Raw genomic sequence first — 17,612 nt, forward strand, 5'->3', positions numbered from 1 at the left:
ACTCGCTCGTGAATGTACGTAGCGAAGAAAGCTACAGGTCAAGTGGCTAATAATATTCTGAACTAAGGAGTGTAGTTCAAGTTACCTGTCCTGAATTAACTATGTAAGTCCAAGTCACTTATTATAATCTGAACTAAGGAGGGAAGTTCAAGTCACCTGTTCTGAATTAACTATGTAAGTTCAATTAAGTCACTTATTATAATCTGAACTAAGGAGGGAAGTTCAAGTCACCTGTTCTGAATTAACTATGTAAGTTCAAGTCACTTATAATAATCTGAACTAAGGAGGGAAGTTCAAGTCACCTGTTCTAAATTAACTATGTAAGTCCGAGTCACTTATTATAATCTGAACTAAAGAGAGTAATTAAAGTCACCTGTTCTGAATTAACTATGCATGTTCAAGTCACTTATTATAATCTGAACTAAGCAGGAAAGTTGCAGCGGCTCCTAATATTGGTTTCGATGAGTCAGCGCCTGATGCCACTTGGAAGTCCGTCCGAACTTCCGGACTAATTAAGACCTTAACGACATCGTCGTGTGGGGCCCAACGTCTTGGTCGTGTGGGGCCACAACGCCTTGGTCGTGTGGGGCCCAACGTCTTGGTCGTGTGGGGCCACAACGTCTTGGTCGTGTGGGGCCCCAACGTCTTGGTCGTGCGGGCCCCAACGTCTTGGTCGTGTGGGGCCCAACGTCTTGGTCGTGTAGGGCCCCAACGTCTTTGTCATGTGGGGCCCCAACGTCTTGGTCGTGTGGGGCCCCAACGTCTTGGTCGTGCGGGCCCCAACGTCTTGGTCGTGCGGGGCCCAACGTCTTGGTCGTGTGGGGCCCTAACGCCTTGAACGTGTGGGGCCCCAACGCCTTGAACTTGTGGGGCCCCAACGCCTTGAACGTGTGGGGCCCCAACGTCTTGGTCGTGTGGGGTCCCAACGTCTTGGTCATGTGGGGCCCAACGTCTTGGTCGTGTGGTGCCCCAACGTCTTGGTCGTGTGGAGCCCCAACGTCTTGGTCGTGTGGGGCCCTAACGTCTTGGTCGTATGGGGCCCTAACGCCTTGAACGTGTGGGGCCCCAATGCCTTGAACGTGTGGGGCCCCAACGCCTTGAACGTGTGGGGCCCCAACGTCTTGGTCGTGTGGGGCCCCAACGTCTTGGTCGTGTGAGGCCCCAACGCCTTGAACTTGTGGGGCCCCAACGTCTTGGTCGTGTGAGGCCCCAACGCCTTGAACTTGTGGGGCCCCAACGTCTTGGTCGTGTGGGGCCCCAACGCCTTGGTCGTGTGGGGCCCAACGTCTTGGTCGTGTGGGTCCCAACGCCTTGGTCGTGTGGAGCCCCAACGCCTTGGTTGTGTGGGGCCCAACGCCTTGGTCGTGTGGGGCCCAACATCTTGGTCGTGTGGGGCCCCAACGCCTTGGTCGTGTGGAGCCTCAACGCCTTGGTTGTGTGGGGCCCAACGCCTTGGTCGTGTGGGCCCCAACGCCTTGGTCGTGTGGGGCCCCAAGGTCTTAGTCGTGTGGGCCCCAACGCCTTGGTCGTGTGGGGCCCCAACGCCTTGGTCGTGTGGGGCCCCAACGCCTTGGTCGTGTGGGCCCCAACGCCTTGGTCGTGTGGGGCCCCAACGTCTTAGTCGTGTGGGCCCCAACGCCTTGGTCGTGTGGGGCCCCAACGTCTTAGTCGTGTGGGCCCCAACGCCTTGGTCGTGTGGTACAAACATTCAAATGAAAATTGTCTGGCTGCGATTAATTTATACGCGAACAAGCAACAATAGCTGATAGCTCGTAACGTGCTACGCTAAACTTTTAATAAGGTTATTAAAACAATAATTGGGACGACACATCGCCTACTGCTACGTTATAAATGACAATTCGTACAGTAATTAATATATCAGAAGTTAAAATTACTATTTCTGAAATCTTTTGATTTTATTAAACGTTGTTTACACGCAAAAAAAGGTTTAATTCACTAGGCGTAAATTCATTTTAGAAGATTTCTCTGATTTTGTCAATAGTCCCACGCTAAAAATTTATATTTCAATCTCACGCTGAACATAACTCCTTGGAAGCTAAATGTTTCTCTGCGCGCGCACTTATCAGGCCTGGGACCATTACCTCATCTTAATGGACCGCCACATTATGGACTCGTGCGATAAAGCGGAGCGTGATTAGCGCCCTGCCTGGTCTGTGCTCGGCGCGATCGCTGCAATAACCGATTATTTGCTTCATGCTTTCCCGTGTAGATGTGGAGGCTAAAATATCATAGGAATTATCTTGATGAGTAAAGAGAAGCAACAATAGAACCAAGTATCACTCATAAGCGCTGCACATATATGGTTGCGCGAATGCATATATGTGTGTTTTTATTGTTCCTTTAAACAATGATGGTCGATCAATGTTCGCTCACGCATAAGATGACTAATCTGAAAACTGTGATTAACTTTATAAGTTCAAATTTACAAGTTCCTACTCAAGACTTCTAAGTTCTGGATCCATTTCTTGCCGCCAAGTCAACACAGAAGTTTCCCAAGTTTAATGCACAAACAATTAAGCGAAGTTAAGCTTTGTTGTTGCGGGAGGAGGCTTCTCGCCCTCGCTTTGCCGTGCAAGTACGGCTGAAGATTTCGTTAGTTTATAAATTTTAAATGTTAACAATTCAGCAATTTTGACAAACGTATATGCGTCGTACCTACCTTGGGCTATAGTAACTTTGATATCCCAATATTCCCAGTCTCATTTGATCCTGACAATAAGTTTACGTTTGTGAGAATTTAGTTGGAGTAATTTTTTATTTAAAACTCATATGTCGGATATTGTGAAACGTTTAATTTACTTTAAATTTTCTTCAGCAGCAGCTGCACTCTGAGTATCGCAGCACCTACCGCTGGCACGAATATCATCCTCAGAATGCAGCTGTGGTCATCCGCAAACCTCCGCAGGCGTTCTCAGGTGAGTACAAATAATTGTTTGCTTTATTTTAAAGCAGGTTTCATTGAAGACCAGAGAATTTGTTTTATTCGCAATTTTCTTATTCGTTTTTTCAATATATCGAACAATATTTTTAGTTTGAACTGGCAAATCGAAAATCAGGTTTCGATTTGCCAGTTCAAACTAAAAATATTGTTCGATATATTGAAAAAACGAATAAGAAAATTGCGAATAAAACAAATTCTCTGGTCTTCAATGAAACCTGCTTGAAAGAAGAAATTCTGCCAACCTATACTAATTTATTTTAAAGCTATCTAAATGATGGCAAGAACCTGCATTTGTGGCCAATCGTACTCTTATTTAGTTTATTATTATTTTCACTATATCACTCTTCGTTGCAAACAGGTGGAGTTTCTTGCCACGTCAAGTTATTGATTCAGAGACTGAGGCTAATGATGAATATGATGAATTTTTCTGATGAATGAGTGCTGGAGTGAGTGATATGTGTTACTCGACTCAGTGATGAGACCATTCCTGCTCGGTAGTAATTAAAAAACACGTGTTTATACTACGTAACATCAAATTAATTTATCGACGGGACAAAATGTTCAACGAAGAACTCATTTAAGGGAATGACGATCTTCTTAGCTCAAGAGAACATGGTTCAAGAACAATGTTCATGAGCATTTATCTAGTTAATTTGAGTCTTATTCAAAATAAATTTTGAATTTTGATTAACCAAGGAATACTACACGTCTAATAAACTTCATAAACTCATTTTCGAACTAGGAATAAACTCGCATATAATTAAAAAAAACGTTGATTTATTCTCTACGCGAAGAATTTGCGACGAGGTAATGCCATGAATAATTTTAACTGCTGTTGCTTGTGATGGTCTTTCGGAGGCGCTTGCCTTGGACGCGATGAGAAACCGAGTCCTGTAACCAACGCCGCTGATCAGGAGAGTCGGTGCAGGATTTTACGACGCCGAGGCTGCAAGGGGGATTTCTGATGGCCTGCGCAAAGCTTTTTTTTGGAAACTTGGCAACTTGCTTAGCATTTGCTGTAGGCGCCTGCTTGCTGTAAGCGCCTGCTTGCTGTAAGCGCCTGTTTGCTGTAGGCGCCTGATAGCTGTAGGCGCTTGCTTGCTGTAGGCGCTTGCTTGCTGTGAGTGCCTGCTTGCTGTAGGCGCCTGCTTGCTTTATAGGCGCCTGCTTGCTGTAGGCGCCTGCTTGTTGTAGGCGCCTGCTTGCTGTAGGCGCCTGCTTTCATCCAAGCTGCAAAGTTCAGGCGTTCGATCGGAGCCCGCAATTCTTTCCGCTAAATTCTTCGGGAAGTTTTAACTCCAAGCGGTCCTTGCTGAACGCTTGAATATTCCAGTGCATGCTATACATTGTTATGGTAAGTAACGAAAATTCTCTGTTATCAGACTTTTCAATAAATAAATAGTACGCAAACATTGGGTAGACATCAACTGAAATATAACTGAAAATATTGTATGCAATAGAAAAAGCTAGTATGCAATTATGAATCTGATTGAGATGATAAAGATCAATTCTTAGCGAAAGAAATAGGGTCTGCCCTCAATAGGACGTCTCGAAATAAGAACGTTGAAAATTTATGACGTCAAATGTAATTGTTAATTATATTATGTTGTTGAATATTTTTTTTTAATAATTATTCATGCACTATTTCACATCATTCGTATTACGGATCTTCTATGATACTAAAAATTTTGTGTAGTTTTTTTTTTTTTTTAAATTATCGATGAAATTCAACAGATGAGTGTCCCCGTTCATCATCTTGCCAAAAACCAAAACTTTATCTCAATTATACTTTGAAAGAAATATATATTTCTTAGTACAAATTTGTTGTGTCTTGATTTTAAATGCATAATTCCTAAATTTTTGTTCATAATTTCAGAATTACAGAGCAGTTGCAAGCGGCATCTTTCTGTCACTATCAAACGACTAAATTAAAAAATAATCAATCTTAAAAAATATACTATTAGTTTATAAAAATTGGTCTTAAAAAATATACTATTACAATTATTTCATACTAACAATTTGGTAAATTCAGTAAGAATGAATTGTGTGAGGCGAGACCGTGATAGTGTGACGTGATCACAGGCAGCAATATGCATGCAGCTCGTCAATAGTTGGGCGCCACTCTGGCCGACGTGTCAAGCAACCGAAGGTGTCGAAGCAAAACTATCATCATTGGACTTGAAAGACACAATTCTGAACGCAGTGATGTTTATTATGTCTGAAAAGCTTGTTAATTATGTCTGTTTACAATGTTTGGATATCTTATTCTATTTTGCTTGTTCCTTATGTCTGAATTACTTGTTATATCTAATTGTGAGGAATGTTCACACTGGTGCCAATAATTTTTAAAATGACCTACCCATTCTGCGATGGTTTGCTTCGCTGTTTCGCGAACGACTTGCTAGCTGTCCCCTCCCGCTGTTAATTTGTGCAGTCATTATCTTGTCGTTTTCTTACATTAAGTGAGCGGTCAAATATGCTTCGCTGCAGTACCATTTGCTTCTGCTCAAAACCACCGAATATTCGGATGCAGGGAAAGGTAAATTTCTGTGTTTGAAAATTAGTATAGGTTGGCAGAATTTCTTCTTTCAAGCAGGTTTCATTGAAGACCAGAGAATTTGTTTTATTCGCAATTTTCTTATTAGTTTTTTCAATATATCGAACAATATTTTTAGTTTGAACTGGCAAATCATTCGAAACGTCGTTAACGAAATAAAAATGTCCATCGGTAACCTGATTTTCGATTTGCCAGTTCAAACTAAAAATATTGTTCGATATATTGAAAAAACTAATAAGAAAATTGCGAATAAAACAAATTCTCTGGTCTTCAATGAAACCTGCTTGAAAGAAGAATTTCTGTGTTTGTGCACTGTTAGAAAAATCACCGTTAAACGATATTACTGGCGTTTCAGTAACCGGCCGGCTCGTGAAAATAAACACCGTGTTGCCGTTTTTATTCCAATTTTACACTAGAAACCCGTGTAACATCTGAAAAAAAAACGACAAAACGGTTTATTTTCATTGAGCGGCTGGTTACTAGAACGCCGGTAATAACGTTTTTTCACTGTTTTTTTGAACAGTGCGCATAATTTCTATGAATCATTTAAGGGGAAGAATGTTCCGAAACACTTTTTGTACTATTATTTTTTTTATTCCCAGTAATATACATTGGCTTTCCATATATTCTGTATGTCCATAATGAAGTTCGCTCTCTGAATTTGTTTGGTGCGTGCTGAAGCTCAAGAGTGAAGCTAACAAAGAGGCACTCAAGAGCTTGTGTTAAAACTGACGCTCAGTCCGGCAGCACTCAAAGCTTCTATTTGATCCCAGGTTATCGGAAGCTGGAGAACAAATGCACGGGAAATCTTACGACGCCAATTTTTTTACTTTAAAAATGATCTCTTTATATATTTATTGTATTTGAAGTTTCGTCTAAACTTGTTGCGGAGAAACTAAATTCAATGCGCAAATGGACTTATGCGATTTTATAGCGGTTTAGTAATAAATTTCCTTCCTACACAAGTAAAAAATACACTGTACTTGTATAACTTTTATATTTAACGGGATTCAATATATCAAACTTTTCTCGAATAAAACCCTTTCACTTTCACCGTCTACTAAAGATCAGTTCTTTTCCAGGCCATAAGCTCCCCATTCCAGCCTGTAGCATCAAAGGGACCTCATGCTTCGGACATAATGAGTGTTAGTGTTCCAATAAGTGACTTGGATTACGTATTTCTAGATGACGAAGCAAGATATTATAACCCTGCTGATCCCATGCACGAGGATAGCTTTTAAGCAAGGCATCGAAGGAGGTAAATGTATTGAAAGTCTGATGAAATTTGGAAAAGAAGAAAATCTTAATATTTCTTCTCAATAAACGTAGGTTATTTAGGTTAATCATGACTGGTTGTGTGGCCAGGGCCAGCGTGTAGCGTTGTGTAGGAGGATCACGGCAGCGTGTGATGCTCAAAACAGAATTTAAGCTAAGTTCTGCTTCAGTGTGGTGCTGCTGAAGCGTACTTGTTTTATTTATTTTGATAGAGGTTAAATTATTTAGCTGATCAGATTTTTTGTATTTTTTTATGAATAATAAAATCTTTTTATTATTTGAGAAATGCTCGAGTTTATACGAATGGAAGCTATAACGGAAAATTGTGTTGAGGCTCCGTCGCGTGTTGTCCGCATCGGCGGTAACCGCATCGGGGGTTCATTCGCATGCTTTATTTTTTAACAAGTATTTGCTCAAACATAATTATAGTTCTCCTTTATGAGGCTACCAGCGTGTCGATGTCAATAATATTTCCGCATGTATTCCCATATTATTACAAACGTAATAGAGTTGTTATAAGCGACGCTGCAAGTTCTCGTGCACCTGGATTGCGTTTACAGTTTCCATTATACGCGGGAGTTGTTTATACGTCGAGGCACAAATATCTGCCACACGTATAATTTCTTATTATATGAATGACCTATTCACAGTCACACTGTCATATTCACCACACTGCCCTCCCGTGGCTGCGTCCACGAATAGCGCTGAGGTGGCAGCAGTGGACGGTGGGAGTGTAAACGAACATTTGCGTCATGGTCGCGCACTCGGTCACATTGGGCCGTTACGTCACGGCTTCAGATCGCTATCATCAGATTTATCATCGGGAATAAATGCTTTTGGATATAATGTATCTTTTTCCGATATAATTTGCATTTATTTTGGAATTACTAGTTTGTAAGCTAGGATATGGTACCACGTGCAGCAGCAACTGGCTTGGGTCGTACTACCTAAAGTAATTATGAGTTCGTAACTAATCTCATATAAAAGGCTTTTCAAGTTAAACCAACCAATCATATAGACTAGAAATCACTTACTACGTTTGCTTGAGTTGCTACGTGTACTTAGCGAGCTTCATAGAAACCGAGAACAACACGAAGTGAACGTGCAGTGGTGGACGATCGGGGGATTGTGCACAGGAACACGTCTCTTGGAGGTCTCCAGGGTGAAATCACCCTCTCTTAGATCCTTTGGCAGGAGGCATCAGTATTCAAGGAGAGGTATCACAAGGGCTCAGGAGTGCGTGATCATCAGTTCCGGGCTTCTGCTACTCTGAACGTCCGCCAGATCCACCCTATCTGCCGCTTGCCGTCTGCGGTTGTTGCCGCTATATGTGATCACCGAACTTGACCCGAGTATTCATCAACACTCTTAGATCACGAACGAGGCGCTTCCCTTCAATTTCCGAGTTGTCAGGTGCTAGGTAGCGGTGCTCCATATCAGCTCTTCCGCTACCTCTGTATCTCAAAACCTCAAACTTGGTCCCGTTGAACTGCATGTTGTTCAATTGGGCCCAGTCATATATTGCAGCGAGGTCTTCCTGCAATCTCTCGCAGTCCGTCTTGTCCGTGATGGTTATTAATATCTTGGTCTTATCCGCGATTAACGATGCAGAGGCGTGGTTACCTGCAACATCTATGTCGGCGATGTGGATGAGGAAGAGGATAGGACCGCGTATCGTTTCCTGTGGTACTCCACTCTTCACCCTAGCCCCGCTCGATCTCGAGCCTCCAACAACGACAGCTTGTAGTCTTTCAGTTGGAAAGATGTGGATCTATGCCAACAATTCACCTCCAACCTCCAGTAGTCTTAATTTTCTGGAGAGCATTCCATGGTCAACTTTGCCACACGCTTTCGCGAAGTCTAAATTCACTACGTCAATCTCGGCCCCCTCCTCCAGCATGGCCAGGATTTGGTAGTGATGCTCCAGTAGCTGAGACAAGCAGGAGCGATTTCGTCTGAAACCATTTTGCCTTCTGTTGAAAAGGTTAGCCTCCTCCATGTACTGTACCAACCTTCTAGCTACAACCTTCTCAAATACTTTGATTACATGTGTGTGATTCAAAATCCTTTGTAGTTTGGGGCTATTAGCCTTAATTTTAGGTAACTAGGAACGTTTCCTTCACTCAATGATGTTTTCCACAGCAAAGTCAGAGGGGTCTTAAGTGCACCGACACATCTGTACAGTAACACTGCCGGGACTCCATCTGGCCCAGGAGTTGAAGAAGGCGAGTTCTTTCTCTGGCCCAGGAATTCTTTGAAACTCCTCCCTAGATCCGGTGTTTCAACCTCGATGCTCATCAGCACCCGTCCCCCTTGGCAGTTCTTGAAGGACTCGTAGCTAATGTTCGGCGGAGTGAACAATCATGATCCTTGTAAGCGATCACTGCTCATGGTTTAACGGTTGGCTTAAAGCATGTGTAATTGCATCAAAGATTATACGAATGAAGTGGTTTGATATAGACTTTAATTGTTTTTGTCAGATGAATTAATGTCTGAATAATATAAGCGTCACAGAACTCAGGCATGCGAGTCATTGTGGCTGCTTTGTAAATATTTTGAAAACATTATATTATATCAAAGTCGACCAGACACAAACATTTAAATTCCGTCCACGTCTTGGAACGCAAGGCGAATTTTCATGTACATCTGCTCAAATAAAATAAAAATTAGTAGTTAATAAATCATATGCGCATCAACAGATAAAAATGCTTTGTTTTCATCTAATATTTCAGTTTAGTGGGGTATTCATAAAATTATGCGACACTTGAATTGGATTTTATGTGTCACTATCAAATAACTTTTAAAATTGAATTCTTTCCCACCCAGAACTGGGCGTGAAGTCTAAGACTCGAAAACCCAAACGTGCTGCGTAAGAGTCTAATTTTATGTTGAATTATGACTAAGTCGAGGAATAAGTAAAATCCGAGTTGACTGCACACTATAATAAACACCTAATATAGCAGGTAATGATTCAGGCGTCAACTGTTGCGGGTGTTGACATCTTCCTGCGCCAACGCGCGTGTATTAATAGTGATGCTGTGATGCTCGCCTCCTTCACGTCACCGTGTATTAATAGTGACGCTGTGGTGCATATCAATAGTGATACAATTTTTCTCATCTTATCGCTAAAAATCTTGAATAATATCAGCATTGGGAAGTTTAGTATTTAAAAGAATTTTATTATGGAATCTTCTTCGCTACTACAGATGTTAAAGGCCGATATATTGGTGTTCCAGCGATATCCAAACTACAGGGTGACACAAAAAAAACAGAGCTCACTAAAAGTCTTATAACTCCTGAAATTTTATTCAGTTTGAAACAAAAATTCTATGGAATTATGTACAACCTATGTAGCCAACATCTGCAAAATCTCAATTCTATACCACAAAAACTCTTTGTTCTACAGCCGCTCAAAGATATGTTCCAGACTCTGTAGTCCAAGGCATCTCGAAGCTCACACGTGGTAGACTCTTAGATCAATCCGTCTTCTTAATGAATCTGAAACAAATAACAGGATTACTTGAGTATTGTGGAAATTATTCAACTTTTTATGAGCTCTGTTTTTTTTGTGTCACCCTGTACGTTGCTCACCGCAAATTTATTATATAAATATTCTTCAACCAAATAAAGAACTCACAAATTAATGAATTACATGCATGACTCCCGATCTTGTTATGCTTCCAAGCGCTGGGACATTTTGAGCGCTCTGGACGGGAGGTGCGAACGTTATTTATTTATTGTGACATGCGCATCAGCTCTTGCTCAGATATTGCGTTTGCGTACATTTATTTAAAGCACTCAATGCAAATGAGAGCTCGGGAAATGTTTACTCGACAAGTTAGAGGCCCTTAGTTGTGAAAAATGAATTGCTGTCACTGACGCCTTGTGCTTACAGCACCGACTGCATCGAGCAGCACATCCTGTTGTCTAATTTTGCCGCATAAATAGATGACCGAAAATTTACTAGGACAACGAATTCTTTCAAGTCTTTAAGACAACGAGTTGAAGGACGAACGGCACTGAGTGGATCTCGTATTGCAGCCACTGTTGACAAACTCTGACAAAACGTACTCTGTTGACAAAATATATACTGAGGCTGCAGCTTGAGATCCGAGTCCTTTAGAATGGGGACCAGGGGTCGTAGCATCAAAGATGGATATTAGAAATGGTGCAAGCCCTATTTCAGAGGAGAAATTCAGGCGGAAACTTACGAAGATTCATAAATCGGCTCTGAATTTTAGGACCAAATCGTCCATAAGATTTTCATGAAGCCCTGCAGCGAACACGACCGGCAACCTCCATACATGACAGCTCTGCGGCGCAGTAGGAACAACATGGTGGTGCGGTGGTAACTGGTGTGGTGGTGCGTTGGTAACTGGTGCGGTGGTGCAATGGTAACGTTGGTTGGTGGTGCTCCTGTAATTCACTGCATCATGAGCCTGCGTTAAACCCTGGGTTAACTGAACCCTGCGGGACTGCTGATATGCTTCGTTTTGAGCCCAGGTCGAGACATGAAGGAGTATGCGAGGAAGAAATCTTATATTTCCACTGAAGCCGCGCTCCGACAGAACGGTGGAACTGTGTTGCGAGAGGACGATGGCCTATGCAGAGAAACTGTTCACCGTTAATAAATAATAGGTTTTAGTACACAATTTGGGCCAAGTGTCTCGACCAGCAGTTGAACTGCTCTGTCTCGAAGTAAACATTTTTTGGCTTGCAAGTCATATGCGGACGTAAAGTATTATTAGATTTTGTTGATATGTTGATTAAGAATTTCCCAATCATCTTCGAACGCCAACGTTAGAGGGAATGATATGCCAGATTACGGTGATTGATAGAAATTTTAATGAGTCAGGAATCAAACTGATAAGAAGAATGTATTAATGGAACCTGATGAGAGGAAAACACATCGGTGTATTGGATGACAACAAACTTCATTATGCATCAGCAGTGACTGATCGCTTCAGCAGTGACTGATCGAGTGGGGACGCTTAACTTGGCTTCATTGAAAGTAGCTACGCAGTGATTGGTGAAGGTATGAATCTGTCGGAACCGAGCAGAAAATCTATGGACTACACCTGATATACGGTATGTGATGGGTGGCGTATTAGCAAATATATCAAGTTGACCTGATAGAGATAGGATCCGGATCAGCAAATATATCTTATGCAGAGAGCTGATTAATGAGGCACTCAGTCGCCCTCGCGGGAGGCGTCAGGTCTTCATCATCGCACAGATTGATGTTGCTGATTGATGATTGCCCAACACAACATTCACCAGTCGCATTTGATTGATGATTGCCCAACACATCATTCCTCAGTCGCATTTGATTTATGATTACACAAGATAGCATTCTTCAGACGCATTTGATTGATGATTGCGCAACACAACATTCAGTCGCATTTGATTGATGATTGCGCAACACAGCATTCATCAGTCGCTTCTCATTGATGATTGCACAACATAGCATTCCTCGCAGGAATGATTTAAGCGTGCTGGGATCAGAATATGCTAATAAAACAATTTGCTGGAAAATGAAGAGACTTTAATAGAGACTATATAGACAGTCTAGACGAATGTTTGTAAACTTGCAAACAACTCGTAAACGAACCTAATGATGCCTTTAATTCTATGTAAGTGCTTAATAGAGTAAAATTGTATGCTACTACTAGCCCCTCCTGTGTGAAATCTTCCGTGTTATTGAAATATTATTACACCGATTTTTTATCGATTAAAGGATTCTCGCATCAGCTGTTGCCACGCCCTGCCATGTTCAGACGCTTTCATTTTATTTATTTTGCATCACCTCGCGTGGATGATTGCGGCAACCTGCTGCCTGTTCCTCGCTTAATTCGGCGCTCATTGCCCAATATATAGTCTGCTAGACTATTGAACTCCTGCCACCATGAGCGCTGTAGTCTGCTCAATACCTTCATACTACAATCCATGCTCTCACAATCAATGAACTACATGGAAGAATTCTTCGAACGAAATTAATAAAATATGCAAATTAAACTTATAAAAATGTACTTTTACACATTAAATTCTGTATGTACAACAAAGAACGCATATGTGTTAGGAGGAATTAGAATCAAAAGTCTACGTTTCTTACGCCAGACATTTCATTACCTACCACCTTCATAATCAGGGATATTATCGATCGGGATATTATCCGGATAAATAATGTCTTATATATAAGGATCCCGTTTTGTTGAATGCCGTGGCTACTTTTCAAAAGAAGCAACGTTAATGAGAGAAAACTTTGTTAAAACCCCAAACCCAAGTGAACGCATTCTTCCCATTAACTTTCTCTTCGAAGTGTGAAATTAATTTGAAGTTTTTTAATTTATTTACTTCAATTTTAACATAGATTATATCTTGTAAATTAAATAGAATTCCCAGCCTGTTCTCAACGGTTTTGAATGCCGCGTGATCCCACCACGTATAATTAAATTCCTGTTTCCGGCACTATCGCGACACGGCAGGCAGTGTGTGTCCTCGCCCGAATAGCCCCTGTATATTTACAGCGCTGGGCTTCACATAAACACACAAACAAGCACACAGATGTGTCACCAGAGTCCCCGGCTTTAGTGGGGAAGTTTAGATTAAAATTCAAAATCAATCTTAATAGGATAACGCATCAGCCGCCTCGAGGAATGAGAATCGAAGAGATAAAATCGGTGAATATGTTACAGAGACGTCGCGTATCGCAGCTGTCCATCGTATGGTTTTGGTTATTTGGGGTCACGGCTGCTGGCTTCCAAAAACTGGACAAGGAAACTACAAGTGCTAGCAATTTTTATAAATTCAAATACTTGAGGAAACTTATTTTTTGATAATTGTTTGAATTTTTAAACCGTAAATACATGAATTTTTTCGATTGGTCATTTTTCTCACCCCGCGAATGATGACGATGATCGTGGAATTATTTAAATCATTGCTGCATGAAGGATCGTCGTCGGAAATTATTTACCTACATGTATTATGTGCGTCCTAAACTATACAAGGATGTTATTTTTGGGAAAATATTTTGACTTTCACAATCTTTGTTGCTGGAATAGAATGTAAACCAATTAAACCATCCCTCAACGGGGAAATTATTATTAAATTCTCATTAATTATCGTATATCATCAGTAGTGATCACTATTAAGTAATAATCATTTGTAGCCCGGATTAATATGTCCTGGCACATACTTTTCTGGTAATCAGTATTCTGTCGCATTTAGAACAAATTAGCTGTCCAAATCCCTACAACAAAAAATGATCACAATCGTGGTGCGAGTCTTACGTTGTATATTTTATTAACTATATTTCAGGTTTTCGGATATGAAATATTCGCATGCCTGCCAGCTGACGGGGGAACTTTTTTCATCAAAACATTTACTTCCTCAACTGCTTTTTTTCTTGAGAAAGTTGTCTTGTGCTCTTCCTCTTGCTACATAGATGTATGTTTTGTGGCTGAAGGTTCTGACTTCGCTGCACTCTCTTGTATCATAGGTGTATGTTTTGTTGCTGAAGGTCCTGACGTCTGACTGCATTCTCCTCTTAATTGTTACATTGTAGTATGTTTTTCGGCTGAAGGTCATAATTAATGCTTGTTCTGTTTAATAAATCCGAATTGCGCTGCTGACTTGAACCGTTCACGTTAGGAACTAGCCGGTTGTATTATGAAGAGGTACAGGCGTGTCTGTTTGACCCAGCGATCAAATACAGCTTAAGGCGCGTTCTATCCCAGCGTACAATGTTCAGTGATGTGCTGTACTGTTGTTACCGGTTCCCTGAGTACAATGTTCAGTGATGTAGTGTACTGTCGTTACTGGTCCCCTGAGTACAATGTTCAGTGATGTACTGTACTGTCGTTACAGGTCCCCTGAGTACAATGTTCGGTGATGTACTGTACTGTCGTTACAGGTCCCCTGAGTACAATGTTCGGTGATGTACTGTACTATCGTTTTGTTCCTGTAAGCATTCTTGGCCTGTATGGTCCGAAATAAGGACGCTTGATGAGCGTCTACTTGGATGGACTACGTAGCTTGATATTATATAAAGAACAACTATAGCGATCAGGATATTTTGCATGAAACTCTGAATCCAGCTAAAGAAAATAATAATTCCGATCTAAATGGGTAGTTACCGCATTGCTACGAAAAACGACAATATCCACCAGTAATCGTTGAGTTATTGTGTAGACAAGAATTATAATATTGGCAATGAGTATCCGAAAGCCTGAAAAATTGAAATTCAATTGATGGACAATATTACCATTTCTCCATAGAACGCGCTATTCTGTATTTCGACAGAAATAATTCACTTATAAATATTAGATTGGGAACGCTCAGCCAAATTGAGAAAACTAAAGATATACATTGTGCTGAGGTGGAGTGATAGGTAGAGATGTACATTGTACAAAGTCTTGGTTAATATTCTCGTCTTCGTTCTGATGTAATGTAGCCTTGACCGCCACGGCAGCCAGGCCGTCTAGCCGAACATCAGCAAAATAACGAACTCACCAGCAGCAGCGGCATAAATTAAAACAATAATAATAATAAAAACAACAGCAGCACCAACCATAATCCTATGTGAGCTGAAACACTTAATTCACTTCTGCAACGGAGTTAAGGCAGTGAATACATTTAGACAAAATGTCACCAAAATCACTCGTAGTCACCAGTGAAGATCAGCTTACGTCATAATTAAGAAGCAGTAATGCCCTGTAATTCTACTGTGGGGCCTTAACATTTTACGCTTTCTAACGGTTAAGTTCTTGTTCTGCCAAGTTCTTGTAAAGCAGTAGGTAAAGTTCATTCATGTATTGCTCTCATATCAGTCTTAATGTGAACATTTATCGTCTTGTAAGCTTTCTTGTGTAGATTAATTTAATTTCGTTCAGCTGCTTGAGTGAAATTATAGCTTTTTCTCTCTTTCAGTGCAGTGTGACGTACTTGTATAGACTCTATTATTCTCCTCCTAAGACGCTTATATTAATTAATATACGACCAGAAATAAAGTCTGGACAACCGTCATAATCTATGCGACATTTGGGCCAGCTTGTCCGTGAAGCAGCCGTTGTGTCTAACCTGAGCTCGCGCTGGGGTGATAATTATATAATCAATTATAATGTCGCAGCAAGTAGCCGCGTCTGGGACGAAAGATCAAATTATTACTCTCGGAAATGTTTTTAAAATTACATGGTCTACAAAATTATATGGTGATTTTTTATTGGGAACCGACAGCGTGGTCATTCCATTTATGCGCTTTACGAAAATGGGTTCGTTTTATGAGATTTCAGGACGTAATCTCAAAAAAGGACCGCTGGAGAGCGGTTATAGTCTAACTTGCGTAACTTTGAGCTTGCAAAAAGTTACAGTCGAGAAGACTAGCCTTGAAGTTGAACTGGAGGACCATGAAAAATTAATGTGGCTGGCCGACAGGATCACCTGTTACTCGTGCATGGACGTGTAACTCACACTTGCTAGAAGAGGACGCCGGCGCACGATTGGCAACACTGCAAGTATACGCAGTGAAAAATTCTTGAAATAACATAATTAAGTACTTGATTGAAACTATTATTTTCTTCTAAATGCTGTGTTATGCTTTCCGACAACAAACAGTAAAATTTACACGTGACACTTCGGTTTGTTATCGACAATTTCATGTCGGAATTTCTGTGTAGCTCTATGTGATGTTACGAAGTTACGAGGGAAATTTCTTCGTCGAAACAATTTTGAGACAACCTCTACCCTATCGAGCTTAGTTTACAAGTATTTCGAGGGAATTCTTTCTACATCAAGACGTCTTTAGCCTTTATCGGCCTGAATAAGCAAAACTGTACCCATACATTCTACGATTATAACGTCGTAAGACTATGCAGTCTCACATGGGTACACTTTATCTTCTCTGGCATCGTTCACACGGAGAACATCTGAGCCGTCGAGCTAGGAGAAGACAGAGCTTAAGATATAGGCAATATAATGAAATATACTGCAAATTATGCGGTGATATCATAGCATCATTTGCTTTAAATTGTATATTGGCATTGTAGCATTTCCGTAATTTTCTAACTTTATGGAACCATTTACAATATATTTTGATGTTATTGCGCCTTCTACAGTTAATTATGATATTAGAAATTAAATCTAATGACGAAATTACGATATCAGCAATTGAAGCAAACTTCGGAAGACTTCAACATTGTTTCAAAATCGTGTATCCAAACACGAATTTTGTGGAATTTTAAGTAATTTTTTGCCTTGAAACAATTTTGTAGGATTTTTGTTCAGATTTTTTTTTGTAGGGATCAGAAATTAGTAAATATATTTCTGATAATATCATCTACATGTAATCACAGGAAACAACTATCATTGCTAACAAACCACGACATAGTCAATGGCATTTGTTGTATTTTCGGTGAGTTTTCTGCTCATGAATTATAGGTACCTAACAACTGATGTAGAATCAATAGTTTTGTTTCATAAATACCAAACACTCATTTCGGCGTTACCAATAGCTTCGGAAGAATGAAAAATCCAATTTAGCCGAAACTCGATAATTTACCAAATGCAAATATATCACAATAAAAAAAAGTCTGTTGCTAATGTCTAAACACTAAAAAATGGGAATAATTGTTTCCTTCTGAACATAACCGACTATTGATATTAAAATAAATTCTTTATGAATGTGAACGTGGCGAAGGCTTGGTTTCCTTCCACGTCAGGCTAAAACATCGATGATTGAACTCCTCACGCTGACATCCTTTAGAGTTTCATTGTCTTTCCCGGCATCGCTTTTACACAGTTATTATATCCGCATTGAAGCGA

At 40.7% G+C, this 17,612-nt stretch overlaps 1 protein-coding gene across 1 annotated transcript in view; it reads left to right on the forward strand.

Annotated features, from left to right (window-relative positions):
* Window positions 1-17,612, forward strand: part of LOC108676833 (treacle protein) — a 136,958-nt gene that overhangs the window by 20,038 nt on the left and 99,308 nt on the right. Inside the window, exon 2 of the mRNA XM_047882440.1 lies at window positions 2,837-2,936. Within this exon, the coding sequence (XP_047738396.1) occupies window positions 2,837-2,936 (100 nt within the window). The remainder of the gene's footprint in view (window positions 1-2,836; window positions 2,937-17,612) is intronic.

Source organism: Hyalella azteca, unplaced genomic scaffold (assembly GCF_000764305.2).
Source record: "Hyalella azteca isolate HAZT.00-mixed unplaced genomic scaffold, Hazt_2.0.2 contig10447, whole genome shotgun sequence".
NCBI classification, from domain to species: domain Eukaryota; kingdom Metazoa; phylum Arthropoda; class Malacostraca; order Amphipoda; family Hyalellidae; genus Hyalella; species Hyalella azteca.